The 15,725-nt window shown below is 31.7% G+C and overlaps 1 protein-coding gene across 1 annotated transcript in view; it reads left to right on the forward strand.

Annotated features, from left to right (window-relative positions):
* The window catches only part of LOC110992232, a 62,224-nt gene that overhangs the window by 33,422 nt on the left and 13,077 nt on the right, over positions 1-15,725 (forward strand). The window contains exons 2-3 of the mRNA XM_022257955.2: positions 3,394-3,756; positions 10,864-10,981. Coding sequence (XP_022113647.2) covers positions 3,394-3,756; positions 10,864-10,981 — 481 coding nt within the window. The remainder of the gene's footprint in view (positions 1-3,393; positions 3,757-10,863; positions 10,982-15,725) is intronic.

Consider the following 15,725-nt stretch of genomic DNA (forward strand, 5'->3'; position numbering starts at 1 on the left):
TTTTGTATTGCAAGTGCTCTTAGTGGAATATTGTGGTTTCTGTTTGCAATATTATATTATGACTGTTGAAATTTTATTAGATGTTAGATAATATGTTTGATCTATAATTCCAAATGGTAATGGTGGGTAATGTTTTATTAACCCTGATTAAAAGTTTACGTCCAGTGGTTTTGTAATAAAAATGTATTTTTTTTATAGAAGGGGGCAAACGGGCAGAAGGTTCACCTGATGGTAAGTAATACTGCCGCCCATGGACACTCAATGCCAGAGGGCTCGCGAGTGCCTTGCCGGCCTTTTAAGAATTGGTACGCTCTTTTCTTGAAGGACCCTAAGTCGAATTGGTTTGGAAATACTTCAGTGAGCAGAGGGTTCCACAAAGTTCTTGCCGCGTACCAGCAAAAAAAAATTGTTAAAATGTGCTCACATATTCTAAATATAGTATAATTGTGTTAATTGGAAATCATAGTTTCATTATGTAAATATTACAATTATGTTAGTTTTCGCGTATCACTTGCGTAGTCATTTGTTAATTTAATTAATGACATAATTATCCGAATAACAATTGTTGTTTGTGATATATGACGTAATAGTAGAAGTTTTTGATTGTATCCGGTTAACAGAATTTCCGATATAACCAAATTTAATGTTGTTTTCTATAAACAAATAAGTTCACAAACAACAAAATTTGCAAATAACAGTTATGGCTGTTATTATATTACTTATATGATGTTTACTTAATTTTCTACAATACTAGTTAATAGCTTAGACGTGGGTTATATTCATTAACAGTCTTTCGCCCGAACCTAATAATTAATCCACAATCTAATATTGTTTTCAATCTGAGATCAGATCGTGACAGTCGATCGATCTCCTACATCCAAGTAACCAAACCGTACGAAGACAATTCATTTTTGGCGACGGATATACTTTGCTTTTTACAGTGATATTTGATAATCAAATAAAGTTAATGAAACCATACAAATAATATTAAATTATACATGTCAATGTTTAATACATATAAAATAGCTTTTTAATTATGTTAAAACTAGAATGTTTCCGAACCAATCCTACTTAGGGTCCTTCAAGAAAAGAGCGTACCAATTCTTAAAAGGCCGGCAAGGCACTCGCGAGCCCTCTGGCATTGACAGTGTCTATGGACGTGAGTATTACTTAACATCATGTGAGCTTCCTGCCCGTTTGCTTTTGTTTCTATATAAAAACTGTAATGTTTTTATGCCAAAATCATATCTTTCGTTCATCAACAGAACCACAGTACACTATTTCCCAAATCTATCTCTGTGAGAATCAGGATTCCCCTTTATTAAAGATCCAATGTATTAATTCAGATATAATTCGATGGACAGGTTATTGCGTAACATACTGTATCAAAAAACATTTCACTTGCCTAAGTTCAATAATGTGTATGGTCAATGAACATGGATATACTACTTGCCTAGCGTATTAAATGAACTGCAACTGGAGATGCAGAACATATTTGTGAACATATTTTTGAAGATAAACAAACACTTCATAGATAGTTACAAATATACTTCCTAACTTTAGTCACTGTATCTGCTTATAGTTTAGTATAATAGTCGTAATAGTTTTTGTATAATAATTTAGTGAGCACTGACAGCGACGGATAAACCATGTTAGGTTTTCGCTGTAAAATGTACCTAAACCTAAGTATTTAAATTAAATAGAAATCTAAAAAAAAAACAAAAACATAATGGTGGCATGGCAAAATGTTCTTAACGATGCTATTCTAAAGATCTACGAACAAAAAAGTGATATAACTAGTACACGAAAAATTCACAATAATAGTGCCTGAATCAATACTTAGAAGGTTTGAAGTGTTTCAGCCGACGTGATACCGAAATCTAACCCAGACAATTTAATTTCGTTAATTTGAATCCCTTGTCACCAGAATATGATACGGCAAAGTTATTATTATAAACGAAAGGAGTATGGTTTGATAAATAGACATTTTGAAGGACGGATTTGGAGTGAAGCCATTTTGAATTGATTTTCTAATATTCATTTCTATGACATTTTTATTTATAGCATAAAATAGCACTACATTTATTTGCGACCAGATAATTCTGTCTGAAAAATATATTTAAATGTAAACTTATTAATATTGGTTACATGAGCCAATTTATTTAGATTTTTATCCCGTAAAAAAATGAGTAATATACATGTATATTTTCAATCACATATTTACGAAATTCTTTATACCGTTATTTGTTGTAAAGCTTACGTTTTAATTAAACTTATAAGTAAATTAGAGTTTATTTATTCATCAGCGTTGGTGCGTACAAATAAGTTTCCAGTTTACCAACAAAAATTTTAAGTAGGTTAAGAGGTCTTCTTTGAGACAAATTTAGCAACTCGTGGATAATTTTTATTTAATTAGGTACTTACCCTTTTTCTAGTTTTACTTTTAAACCTTTGCAGTTTCTTAATTAACATTAAATAAAGAAATATATTTAATGTTAAATTAATATAGGTTTATTAAGTTTCGACATTGTATACCAAGGTTAATAACATACAGCGAAAATAGAACAGCGGATAGTGATATACTATAGTTTTGTACAAAACATGAATAAACAAAAAAGTAAGCTATATATGACATTTTTAATAAAATAATAATCCACCCGTGCTATGAAGGGTTATGAATACTCGTAATATTATCATTATTAATAATACAATTTTATTTTTATTGTAGATAAACTGTAGAAAAATTCAATATTTATTAAAACAAAGCTTAATTATTAAGGAAAGCAGAAAATGTGAGTATAATGTAAATTTGAAGTATCAACTGAGCGCGCCTGGCACGTGAAATTGTTCTACTGATTGAGTCTTCATGAATCGGTAGGGAATGGGACTACTGATTTCTATGATACGAAGAACTTTTGGTATTCCACTGTAGTTCATTGTATACAGTTGTATTAATTTTCGAATTTTTCAATCTTTTGTTTACCAAATTGGGAATGCTACACACACACAAAATACAATATGCCCTATACTATGAACCTGTAAGTAAGTAATAAGTAGTTTTTAATTTATATTATTATTATTTATTACTTAAGATGTCATGTGGAACATGGTGCAGCTCCTTACAAAAATTGAGTAAAACAAAAAAAAATGGCATATAAAAAATGTGGCGGAGATTTTATTTCCAGTTCTCTTCCGTTTTACGATTTTTTTCCCTTGATTTGAGAACTGGCAGTAAATGTAAAATTAGAAGCATTTATATTTCTTTTTTTGACGTTCATAAGTATACATTACCTATGAATAAATGATTTTTGAATTTGACTTTGACTATGTATAACATATTGATAGAATGTATGAGATCTACTTAGATTAATTACTAAATATTTTTTGTTTCAGGACTGCACGCAGTGAAAATAGTGAAAGTAGTTGTGCCGGAAATAATTCAGTATGGTGTTGAGGACGCGGTAATACTAGACTGTGACTACACATATGGTAATGACACAGCCGGTCTCATGGTGAAGTGGTTCTTCAAGAACAAAGCGAGGCCCGTATACCAGTGGATTGCCTCGCAAAAGCCCCAAGATATGGGCATATTACGAGGCCGTGTGGACCTAACATATAAAGCCTCCAATGACCCCTTAAAAATGCACAGAGCACTACGAATAGTGAAGCCAAATACGGATATTTCGGGAGATTATACCTGCGTAGTCTCCACTTTTATGGAGGAAGATTCGAAAACAAAACAAATGATTGTCTTTGGTAAGTTTTATTGATCATAACGGTTTATTGTCAGTCTAGTGATTTATAAGGCTATTTGACATTTGACGTTATTACGCAAGGCTGTAAATCATAAGGTTTATAGGATAATGTAGAATTTCTTACTAGGTTATAGGTTACCTGTCCCATAAACTACTCGTAGGCAAAAACATGTTTCTAAGAAAAAATCGCTCTTTTATACTTTAAGCCAAAAATGTATTTAAATACGGGACGAAGTATGTTCGCAAGCCAAAGGCAATTTTAACCTTTGGCCGATGAAGACAGATAGATCTATACAACCTTTTATACTTCACCACATATCATCATCTCATTGACTATCAAGTTTGTTTAAAATAAAAATCTTGTTTTTACGCAGTATGTTTTTATACAAATGTTGCTCTGCTACCAATGCGCAATACTATTTATTTTATAGAACTGGGGGCAAACGAGTTAAGTGATACCGCCTTAAAAGGCCGGCAACGCACTCGCGAGCCCTCTGGCATCGAAAGTGTTCATGGGCGGCGGTATCACTTAACATCAGGTAAGCCTACTGCCCGTTTGCCCCCTGTCCTATAAAAAAAAAGAATCTAGTGACTCCGCACAGATGTATACATAATATACACGTACTTAGACCTATTTCAGTCTGAAAACATCCTTCTATCTCAACAGTATTAAGATTAAATCCAGTCTTGATATTATCTTGATTTAAAGATTTCAAAGTTTCAAGTAATTCTCTAATCAAGCTGACTAAAGCTAATCCTTATTCTGCTAAGCTTTGGTTCTTAACTAGATTTCGTTTATGACATTTAATTATATGAAATGAAACACAAATAATAAGAAAAGCTTGTAAATTTTAAAATCATTTAATGAAAAATAAAATCATTTTTAGTACAGTTTTTACAATATTCTAAACCTACAGTTTATATTAACATGATGGAAATAAATATAATAAAAGATAAAATCTTAAATAAATATAAAAAGTACCATCCTATAACTAATAAGAGTTTTCTTTCGTATAATTATTTATTTTTTAGAAATAGAATTTTGTGGAGTAGACTTTGATATGAATGGAACATCTCAAAGTGCTATCAGAGCTTAGCTGATATAAACAGAAATAATATGTCTCAATGTATATTGTTTGATACAAGACACATCCTTCTCACTTGCATTTTAGGCATAAAAGTGACATTTTACAGTCATTCGTATAAATGTTCTCCGCGAATTTATTCCTAGTCACATAATACCTATTATTATTCTTAAAAACTGATACTGCTTTTAAAAATGCGTTACTGTAGAAGTCAATACTAATGTAATAAAAGAAACACTTTTCAACGCTTAATTACGTTTAAAAATAACGATGTTAATAAAGATAACCAGAATATGTCAAGTTAAAGTTTGGGAAAGCTTACTAAAGTTTTAAACCATGCAAACTCGTGTGTTGGAAACTTAATTCATTTAACTAATGGAGCGGAGCGCGGATCTCATGTGCAACCACAGTGTAATCCACATTTAGTAAAAATTATGGAAAGTTTAATTACAAGTTTGCGGTTCAGTTGTTCAGTTGGTGTATCGTATCGACTATTAATTTCCTATTGAAAATTATGATTAATGGATGCAGGACTATTTTTGTGCTCAAGATATGATTGATATGAACTTTAAATATGGAGCCCATAAATTGGTTCAATAGCAAAGATAATTTATTCTAATTATGGAAGATATGGACGACTAATTTTTTCTCAATTAGCAATCGTGATATATTAGTGCTTGAATGCGAGCTATTTCTTATTTATTTTTATAATATTATCTTTATTTGTAATACTGATTTGTCATTCATTTGATTTTTTATCCGTCCTTAAAAATTGAAGGACCAAATTATCAATTTTTGAATATTATAACAAATTGGCGCATGGGTAAAAATGTAGGAACATTAAAGTGTGTTTAAACTTGGAATAATTCTCTACTGTTGGTGATTCCACCTGTGGTAAGGTTTTGACGATTAATATGCATGAGCAAAGTTAAATGTATCGTAAAAATATTAACCCAAAATAGCACTAGAGGCTGCATTTCGTACGAATTATCTTTTAAATGGATTTGAACAGTTGACGTAGGCTGAACATTTTCAAGCGGTGAATTATTTTAAGCACTTTTAATTATTTTCTTATACAACGATTCATACCGTCCACCTAAACTAGTGCTGTATGGTGTCTGATTTTGCGAGTGTTTTTGGAATTGGGCAATTGGAAGTAGTGATGGTGAATTATGTCGCATGTCAACGCGTTAATAAGTTTATTTTGAATTTCTAAATTCTAGAAAATATTACGTTACACAATTTAATATACAATATTATTATTTTTTGTTATTATTATGTTTAAATTACAAATTTTATAATAATAACAAATAGGCAACAAAGACGATAAGCAAGCTTGTGTTCTGATAGATAAAAATCAACCAAATTCACACAACAACCATACAAAAATACAGATTTAAAATTTACGTGAGGATATTACGAAAGACCTTTAGAGTGGAGAATGATTTGTAATCTGTGAAAGTTAATTAAATAAATAACTTAAATACTCTTCATATTGTTGTTTAAAAATTAGATTTGTTTTAGTATCGGTAATTTTTAGAAACAGAACAAGTTCGGAATTCCGGAGTTTATTTTAATTTAAAAAATCTTTCGTTAATTGTTAAGTCCATTTCACTGTTATATATAATGTTAATTAACCATTTAAAACGAAAAATCACCAAGTGTAGTAATAGGTAATATCATATTTTTGAACCAATTCGTCAAGAAAAGAGCTTCTACATTCTTAATAGGCCGGCAGCGCATTTGCAAGCCTGCAAGCCTGCTGGCAAACTTAACATCCGATGAACTACACGTTTGCCTTCTATTACATAAAGAAAAACAAAAGACAAGTAACATATATTTTTAATTTTGTAACAACCATTTCATTGCACACACAGACAAACATACACACTCACACACACAAACACATACCAAATTTATTTTTACGCCACCATTTACAATGTTTTCTTTTAGCACTTACTGATTTTCTTCTATTGTCCGGTGGTGGAGAAGCTGGCTTTCTGACACTCAGGTCTCCTGTCTCAGTCTCTCACATACACTTCCAAATGTTATCATCTTACTTTAATCTTAATAACCTTGTCATCATAATCATGTGAGAGAAGAAATAAAGATTATTTATTATTATTAATATTCATCCTTCGATCCTTCGTCTTTTGTTTGAAAGTACGCCATCTTTGTTTATCTTTTAAATCAATTCAGAATAAGTTGAGTGTACAGATGCTGTTGGCCGATAAAACGGAATGTGTTCTTTTGTTTCACATTCCCATTCCCCGGATATGGTAATCCCAGATTTCCCTGGAAATAACGTGAAACTATGGAAAACATAATACTGTTTCATTCAAATTAAATCAATAAAAGTTGACTAAAATAATGTTCCATAGTTTTGCAGAGGTCGAATTTCATATTTCGTCCATACCTCGTAAAACGTCCCTTTTACCCGTACTTTGGTATAAGATATAGGCTTTAGGTAAAATTTTAGTATGTTTATTAATAGAATAAATACAAAGCGCCAGATTCCTAAATCGAACGTCAGTATATCTGTGGTAATAATGTTTAATACATTTATTTATTAATTGTATACATAATGTTAAATAGAAAGAAGTTGGTGTGGTGGAAACTGGATACAGCTTTCTGTCAAATAGGACGTCAAAATTATTTAAAGAATTAACTTATATACATACTAAGGCCAGTGATATAAAATACAATATAAGATTTTTACTATTTTATATTTGCTAACACTAACACGTCTCCTTCATATTTAATAATAAATTTTTACACTATTTTATATACTACTTATTAACACTTACGATATAGTGGGACAATGGTTATTTCAAAGCATTAGTATATATAGTTACTCACTTACCAGGAAAGTGTATGTTTATATTTGCCAAATCATATATTGGTGTTGTTAAGTGATGTTGCGCGAAGCAACATACATGGCGTATAGATCACTAATCACGATAATTTATTCCTAAAGATCTTTTATAGTAAAGTCTTTGTAACTTAGGCCACAACCTTATGTTTTTGTAAAGCTAAGCAAGTTTTATACGAACCAGCATCTGGTATCCGAATCTTTTTATATCTATACTTGTATGGGCTCACGGAAGGAAACGACGAATGCCATATGCGGTTAATAGTCGGGACAAAATTGTTAAAATGTTTTCACACAATGAAATGGGAATAAAGGATATATTTATTTTCGTAAATTCGGCCTTTCAGATGATGATTTTCGCTCTTTCATACAATTACAATTTACGCTCGGATAGATACTGTGAATAAAATCATATTGTATACTAGCTGACCTCGCGAACTTCTTTTCTCCTTATGTGACTTTATTTAGCCTACAGTTTTAGTACACATTTTGCTATGCTACCCCAGAAACTGTTCGGTTTTCCGGAATGAAAACTTTTTAGGTTCTTCTGTGATTTTTCTCTATATAAACCTCAGAGATCAATCATAAGTTTTAAATTCATAAATAAAAAATAGAGGTTGATCGTGGAGATTTGAAAATGAAGGGTTATATATAATTGTGTATTCTGTATCATAAAAAAATAAAAACTATTTTTTTCTAAAAAAAAAATAATAATAATTTAGGGGTGGACCATCCTGAACATATATCTTTGACGTGCATTCCTCTTCTTCTGGTGCCACTTTTTTGCTAAAGGTTAGCTGTTATCAACTTGAATTGCCTGGTATCTTGCGTGGTCTAAAAAGCTCGGGTGTGATTCTGATCCACTCACACATACATACACACATTTAAATGAAACCTATTAAAATAGTTCTACATAACAAAGTCAAAAATAATTTATTCATATAGGTAACATAATGTACACTTATGAAGGTCAAAAAAAGAGTAATATACAATAAATGAATCTAATTTTACATTTACTGCCAGTTCTCAAATCAAGGTCGTAGAACGGAAGATAAGAACTGGCAATAAACTCTCCGCCACTCTTTTTAATCGCCAAGTTTTTTTTCACACAATGTTTAAAAGCAGCTGCAACCATTACACCATGTTTCATGTGACATCTTGAGTAATAGAGAATATTAAAATAACTTAAAAACAAAGATTAGTCCTCTATCAGCAGGAGGCATGGTGAAATAGGAGCACGCACTTACATACTGATACAATAGTGATTTGTATGAAAGTTTGTTTTCGCAAATAATAAGAAATTTCGTTCAAAATCAGGGCACCCCAATAAATCTGCCCTTACCGTGCATAATATCGTCTATGTGTAATGTGTGCATTTTTCCACAAAACTTCGTGACAGTTTGAAAATTTACGACGCCATTTTTGTGGCAAGTTATATTATCGAAGTTGAAATGTTCTGAATATAAGCATCTAGATAGAAAATACTTTTATTGTGCACAAATGTGATTTTCGAATCATATTATATATATTGAGCAGTGTTGGCCTAGTGGCTTCAGCGTGCGACTCTCATACCTGAGGTCGTAGGTTCGAACCCCGGCTGTGCACCAATGGAGTTTCTTTCTATGTGCGTATTTTACATTTGCTCGAACGGTGAAGGAAAAAATCGTGAGGAAACCGACATGTCTTAGACCCAAAAAGTGGACGACGTGTATCAGGCACTGAAGGCTGATCACCTACTTGCCAATTAGATTTAAAAATGATCATGAAACAGATTCAGAAATCTGAGGCCAATACCTAAAGAGATTGAAGCTTCACTGATTTATTTTTATAATTTACATAATATATGCAGTGAAAACCCTGTAGCATAAATAGTCGATAAATAATTTTACTCTTTTTTCCATAAAAGTTTATATTATTGGTTTAAATGCTTCAGTTGCGGAATAATTCCCTTGATATTAAAATATCCCATCCGCTAGAAATAGTACGGAGAACTCCATTAAAGTGTGTATACTACGGCACTCGGTATAATTGTGATAGAGGTTCAAAGAACTATCTCGAGAGAGTTCACAAAACGCCAAGTATAGCTTCCGTCTAATTTGCGCGATCTTTTATAAATCGACTGCTTTTGTGTATTCTTCGCAGTATATTTTTCCGTATCATGTAGCTGATCCTACGTCTCATAATAATTATTTGCCTGATTATTTAATTCACTTTCAATCGATAAATAGGTCGCTTGCTGCACGTAGTTTTATTTTGAATTGTGTTATGTTTTCTTTTATTACTATTATCAAGTAACAATCTATAAGAATAATCTTTGTCTTATTGAAACATGTCTTTTAACTTCTATTTCACCAGTTTAATATTTCAAATATATTTTTTTTTTATCAACCGGGAGCCTGAACTCTTATTGTTTTTACATCTTGTTGTGGCAGCCCTAAACATTTTTAACATAATAGTATAAACAAATAAACTCCAACAGGGACGTAGGAATATAACTTTCAAGCGTCGTTTAAAAAATACATTAAATTTAAGCGAAATTAAGCCAAACAAGTACAATTAAAACCGAAAACAGCAAGAAAAGTTGGTAACAAACGCTAATTCGGCTTAAAAGTTAAAATAAAAATGTGCCAGACAGTTTGGCTTAAGGAAATTGTTTCAGCTGTAAAAATATTGTTTAAAATTCGTACATATTAACACCTATATATACACTTTGGTATATTAGTTATTCCTCATGTAAAATCTTAAATGTAAAAACATATAGTATATATGATGTACATTTTTATTAAACAGGAAATAAAATTTCAACCTTTTCTTTAATTCCAATAACTATTATAGTTTTTAAAAATTTCATACTAAACTACAGTTGTTGCCGAATTGAAGAATAAAGCTACAAACAAAGAAAGAGACAAAGAGATTAATATCGCTAATTCTAATCTAATCGCTAAATCTAATCGCTTTCATACTTACCCTTCAATCAAATTGTATCAGTTAAGAAATTAAAGATCGCAGATATCAAAAATCGTTTAAAGAAACAATAAAAGAAGTAGTTGAAAAACGTCATTACAGATAACATTTATGTAATAATTTTATTTATTACATTCTACTCGTTGGAATATTTTTTCTTTTAACTCAGGTACTTTTATGTTTTCAGCGCCGGAGACGAACTTCCGGCTGGTGCAGAATAAGACGGACGATGACACAGTGAACGTCATCTGTGCGGCGGATGGCGCCTTCCCCGCCCCAAACCTCACTCTTGCCACGCCTGAGAGGTAATTGGGACTTTTCTTTATCGCTTTTCAGACTCTAATGACAATCAGAAGGGATTTGATTTCACACTTAAATTCAAAGAATACTGTTTCTTTGAAAACTGATGAATTGAATCATTTTTGTGCTGTTTGACTTACATTTAACTAAAATGTATATAATATGACTAGTGACTCGCCCCAGCTCCGCACGGGTGCAATGTTGATGAAAAGCAGGTTTTTATTGTGTATTGTTATTTCTCGTATTTATCGTATTTAATATACGCGACATATACCATATAGACATATACCATCACGGACTTTGTAGACCTTTTCAATGTGTACAATACTTAGTACATTATTTTGATACAACTCGTAGGGTTCAGCCTGCGTTTGCAATGTAAGCGGAAATGTAATTATTTACGACATCATTTTAGAAACCTCAAAAATAACAGTATTTCTCCACTATTTAATGGATGTTAATATACATATATACATATTATACATATATGTATACATATTATATATCGTATATTGTTTGTATCATATGGTGATATAAGTGTAACCTATTGTGGATTCATCTAGTGTGTTTGTTTTGTGTTTTATTTTTGACTTTGTTTTTTACTGTAAGGATGTTTCTGTTTGGTTTCCGAATAAATTAATAAATACATATATACACACCTTCCTCTTGAATCACTCTATCTATTAAAAAAACCGCATCAAAATCCGTTGCGTAGTTTCAAAGATTTAAGCATACAAAGGGACAGAGACAGAGAAAGCGACTGCGTTTTATACTATGTAGTGATAAGCATAATAACTTTGCATTAATGATAATGCAAGGTGAACGTGAATCCATACGTTAAACTATTACATATGGTCAAGGATAATCTGATTACAGGTATTGTGAAGCGATTAGCCAGTGATTACAACTCTAAGAGGCTTGTACTAAACGATTACTATGTTATAAAACGATTTTATAAGAAACAAATATTTTTTGTGTTCGTAATCCTCCAACATATATATATTATATATGCTAGAGGGTGTATGTATATTGTCTATATAAAAAGGTTCAAACAGTTACAAAAAAATACAAATTATTTACCTCATTTGTTTTGTGATGATGTGAAAGTGAGTGTGTGTATGTGTAAGTGTGCTTATAATACAGAAGATTTCGCGCTATGGGTATTCTTAATACTCCACAACTTTTCTAGAACTCAGTCTAATACTTGCAGTTCAGTTTCATCATCGGACGTCAAGGCAGAATACAAAATACCATCCGTATCACCTTGACGTCCGACGTTCCACAACTAAGCGATTCTTAAGGCAATTTCTGCCGAACAACTTCTTCACTGAAGTATTTCCAAACCAATTCGACTTAGAATCCTTTAAAAAAAGAGCGATCCAATTCTTAAAAGGCTGGCAGCGCGCATGCGAGCCTTTTGGTAGTGCGAATGTCCATGTGCGGATCCGTCTGCCTGAAAGAAAAAGTCAAATATCTGTCATCGTTAAGTCAGAATTCGTAAGAAACAATTTCGTTGGACCGTTTTTCTTCCAAATTTTAAAATTCGACTACTACACAAAGACTTTGAATTGTTTAGTTATAGACACTCACAAATGATGTATATCGGTAAAGATCACCTACAATCTCATAATTAATTTACCATCTTTTTTAAATTAATATACAGTTTATAATTTTATTTAAATCTCGGTATATATTATTATCTTAATATATATATTTCTTGTGGGCGTGTGTATGTGACTGAACTCCTCCTAAACGACTGGACCGATTTAGACGAAATTTTTTGTGTGTGTTCAAGGGGATCTGGGAATGGTTTAGATTCACAATTTTGTCCGCTGGACAATGTTTTTTTAAATAATTTTCAATTTATTAGTTGTTGTTGATTTTGGAATGTTTTACATTGGATCCGACAGACGGCGCTACCATCGCAGTGTCAAATTTTAAATAATATTCGAATTTTAATTTTAGTCTGTCCCGAAATTTAAAAAAAGTTTTGTTATCATTGTGTTATATCGTGTGTGACCATGTGCTGGATCGTTAGATATTGTCATAACATTTGAATAATAATTTTCATCAAAATGGCTTATTAAAAATTGAAATTTTGAAATTAAAGACGTGTAGACAGGACAACGTCTGTCGGATCCGCTAGTTATATATAACTTATGGTGTGATTAAAATAACCCCGTTCTTACATGAAATCGTGACATGCTTAGAAAACTGGTCTGAGGTAAAGCTAAGATAGGAGATTACCGTAATAGTGGGATTGTCTCACCCCTTTAGCAAAAAGATATTGCATTAATGTTAGCCGCAGTGCGCAATGCGGTACGGTCAAACACACAATATTTTATGTATTCATAGCAATTTGTGTAAGCTGGAATCTATTTCTGTGTCTTTAAGATTACTTTTGAAATGCAAGTATTTTTTCTGTAAAAACAGAACCGTGGTCTTTTCATTCAAGTGTAATGAAGTGAAATTGAACACATCTAGACAGTGCCAAATATTATTTACATATCCCAGAATGTGTTAAAAACCAAAGACAGCAATATATATGAGCGTTATATATAAGTATATATTACTAGCTGACCCGGCAAACGTCGTCCATTAAGTTCAGTAAAATCTTCTATAATAAAACAATAGGAGTTGTTCGTAGAGGTGTAAAAATTAAATTAAGTAATTACTTTGTATGCATTTCTGTATATTGTATCCTAAAAAAGTAAAAGCAAAAAAAATTGGTAGGTGATTTGTTGAGACTAAGGCGAGTCGGTTTTCTCATGATGTTTTCCTTAACCTTTCGAGCTAAGGTTAAATGTTGAAATGCAGAAAGTAAGTCCAAGTGCACAGCCGGGGATCGAACCTACGAACTCAAGTATGAGAGTCGCACGCTGAAGCCACTAGGCCAATACTGTTCCGTTCGACTTAGATATTACTCGTGTACCTAGTCTAATATTCAGCGTATTCCAATAAACGTTCGTCGCCGAGGACTTCATTATCCTAATTAAAATAGCATGGCCAAGTAATCTCATGCACCTTGATTCCTATAGGTGATATACACATTCCATACTGCGGTATGCTTTGCTCATGCCATAATTTCAATATTATGCCAGATAATGTAAATCCTGTAACGTTTCAGATAAGGGTTTTCATATAGTTTGTAGGTCAGCAAGCTTACTATGTTAATTGAATTACTACGAAAATATGATTAACTATTAATTATTTAAAGTGAAAATACACTTTTTGAGGGGTAGTTCTTTAAAACTTAAGACCATGCAACATAACTTTTACCCAAACCAGGTAGTGGCCAATTGGAATAGGCTTCCGGAAAGTGTAATCAGTGCACCATCATTGAACTCTTTTAAAAATCGATTGGATATTTTCTCCAAATCTCAAAATACGCGCGTATCAGCTTATTAAGCTGCTAGTGTGTTTATATACATAGTAATAATATCTTTAAGAGATCATCTATAACAGGCCTGTAAAGAAAAATTATCCAGGAAATATGTACTACCTAAAAACAATTTGTGCAATACAATTAAGGATGTCTACTACACTTGACTCTTGCGTTAACAACAAAAAATATTGTTGGTAAAAAAAGGTAAAACAAAAATGATGATAATTATATGGATAAAAGTTTATCTTTGTTCGTTCAGCACAGCTTTCAATTGTTTTAATCTAAACTACATCGTGGAATATTACAAGCCTGAAAACTTTATATTGCAGAGTGAAACTTACAGACTTTTTAAACTACTTGAAATAGAAAATCAATTTCCTCTTAGAAAGATTTTATTATTCTTTAAACAAAATAATACTCTGAATCGTCTGTACCATAAATATGTCTGTGTTATTTTTAATTAATGGAGCTAAATAAAGAACTTAGAAACTTAAGTGTTAACATTTGATAATTGGAACGAAAATGATAATTAGTTGTATTTTTTATACTGACTGGTAAATAACTGTGTTTTTCCAATTGCGCGCGTTCGTTTAAATTTCGCATTTTATTGCAATTCCGATTGGAATGCCCCAATTTGGCTTTAAAGCTTATAACTATTTGCATATAAATAATTTGACAGTCCATTTAGCCCGATCGCGTTTATTGGTGTGGAAAACAAACACCTGTGTTGGATTTGAAGGTTTAAATTTAGTTCACTGGCGTCACGCGCTTTGAGAATTAGGGCATATTATTATGAATTCTAATGGATGTATTTGCTTTAATTTATACTTTATATTAAACATAAAATCAATACAAAACACGGTTGCCTGTAAAGTCGGTTTACTGTAGTTGAACGTGACAACGTCATAAGAAAATACTGATGGAATGGTTGAATTTTTAAAAGAAAATTGTAATTTTATTTGTTTGATAAATATTTTGTATGGATATACTTATAGAGATGGAATATATGGAAATCAATATTGAATTGATCAAGTTACATTCATATTTTGTACTCATAAATACAATTATGTAAATTTTTTAACGAACGAACGCTGCCGAACGCAGCCTATTGTGCCTCTTTATCGCTCGATGCGCGCTCTCGCTTGCACTTCAAGCCTTAAATTGATCAGAGGTAACGCCAGATGCGTCATGTTTTTCGTGCGTGCAGCCAGTTCCATCGAATTATAAGACGTTGTCACATGTCACGTTAAAGGTAAAGCCACAGGTTTCAAAATATTAAAATTTATTTTGATTTTCTTTTTAATGATTTTTATTATTACTTTGTACGTTAAGAAAATTGTAAATACTGTATTAATTACACTTGT

This window comes from Pieris rapae, chromosome 17, assembly GCF_905147795.1.
Source record: "Pieris rapae chromosome 17, ilPieRapa1.1, whole genome shotgun sequence".
NCBI classification, from domain to species: domain Eukaryota; kingdom Metazoa; phylum Arthropoda; class Insecta; order Lepidoptera; family Pieridae; genus Pieris; species Pieris rapae.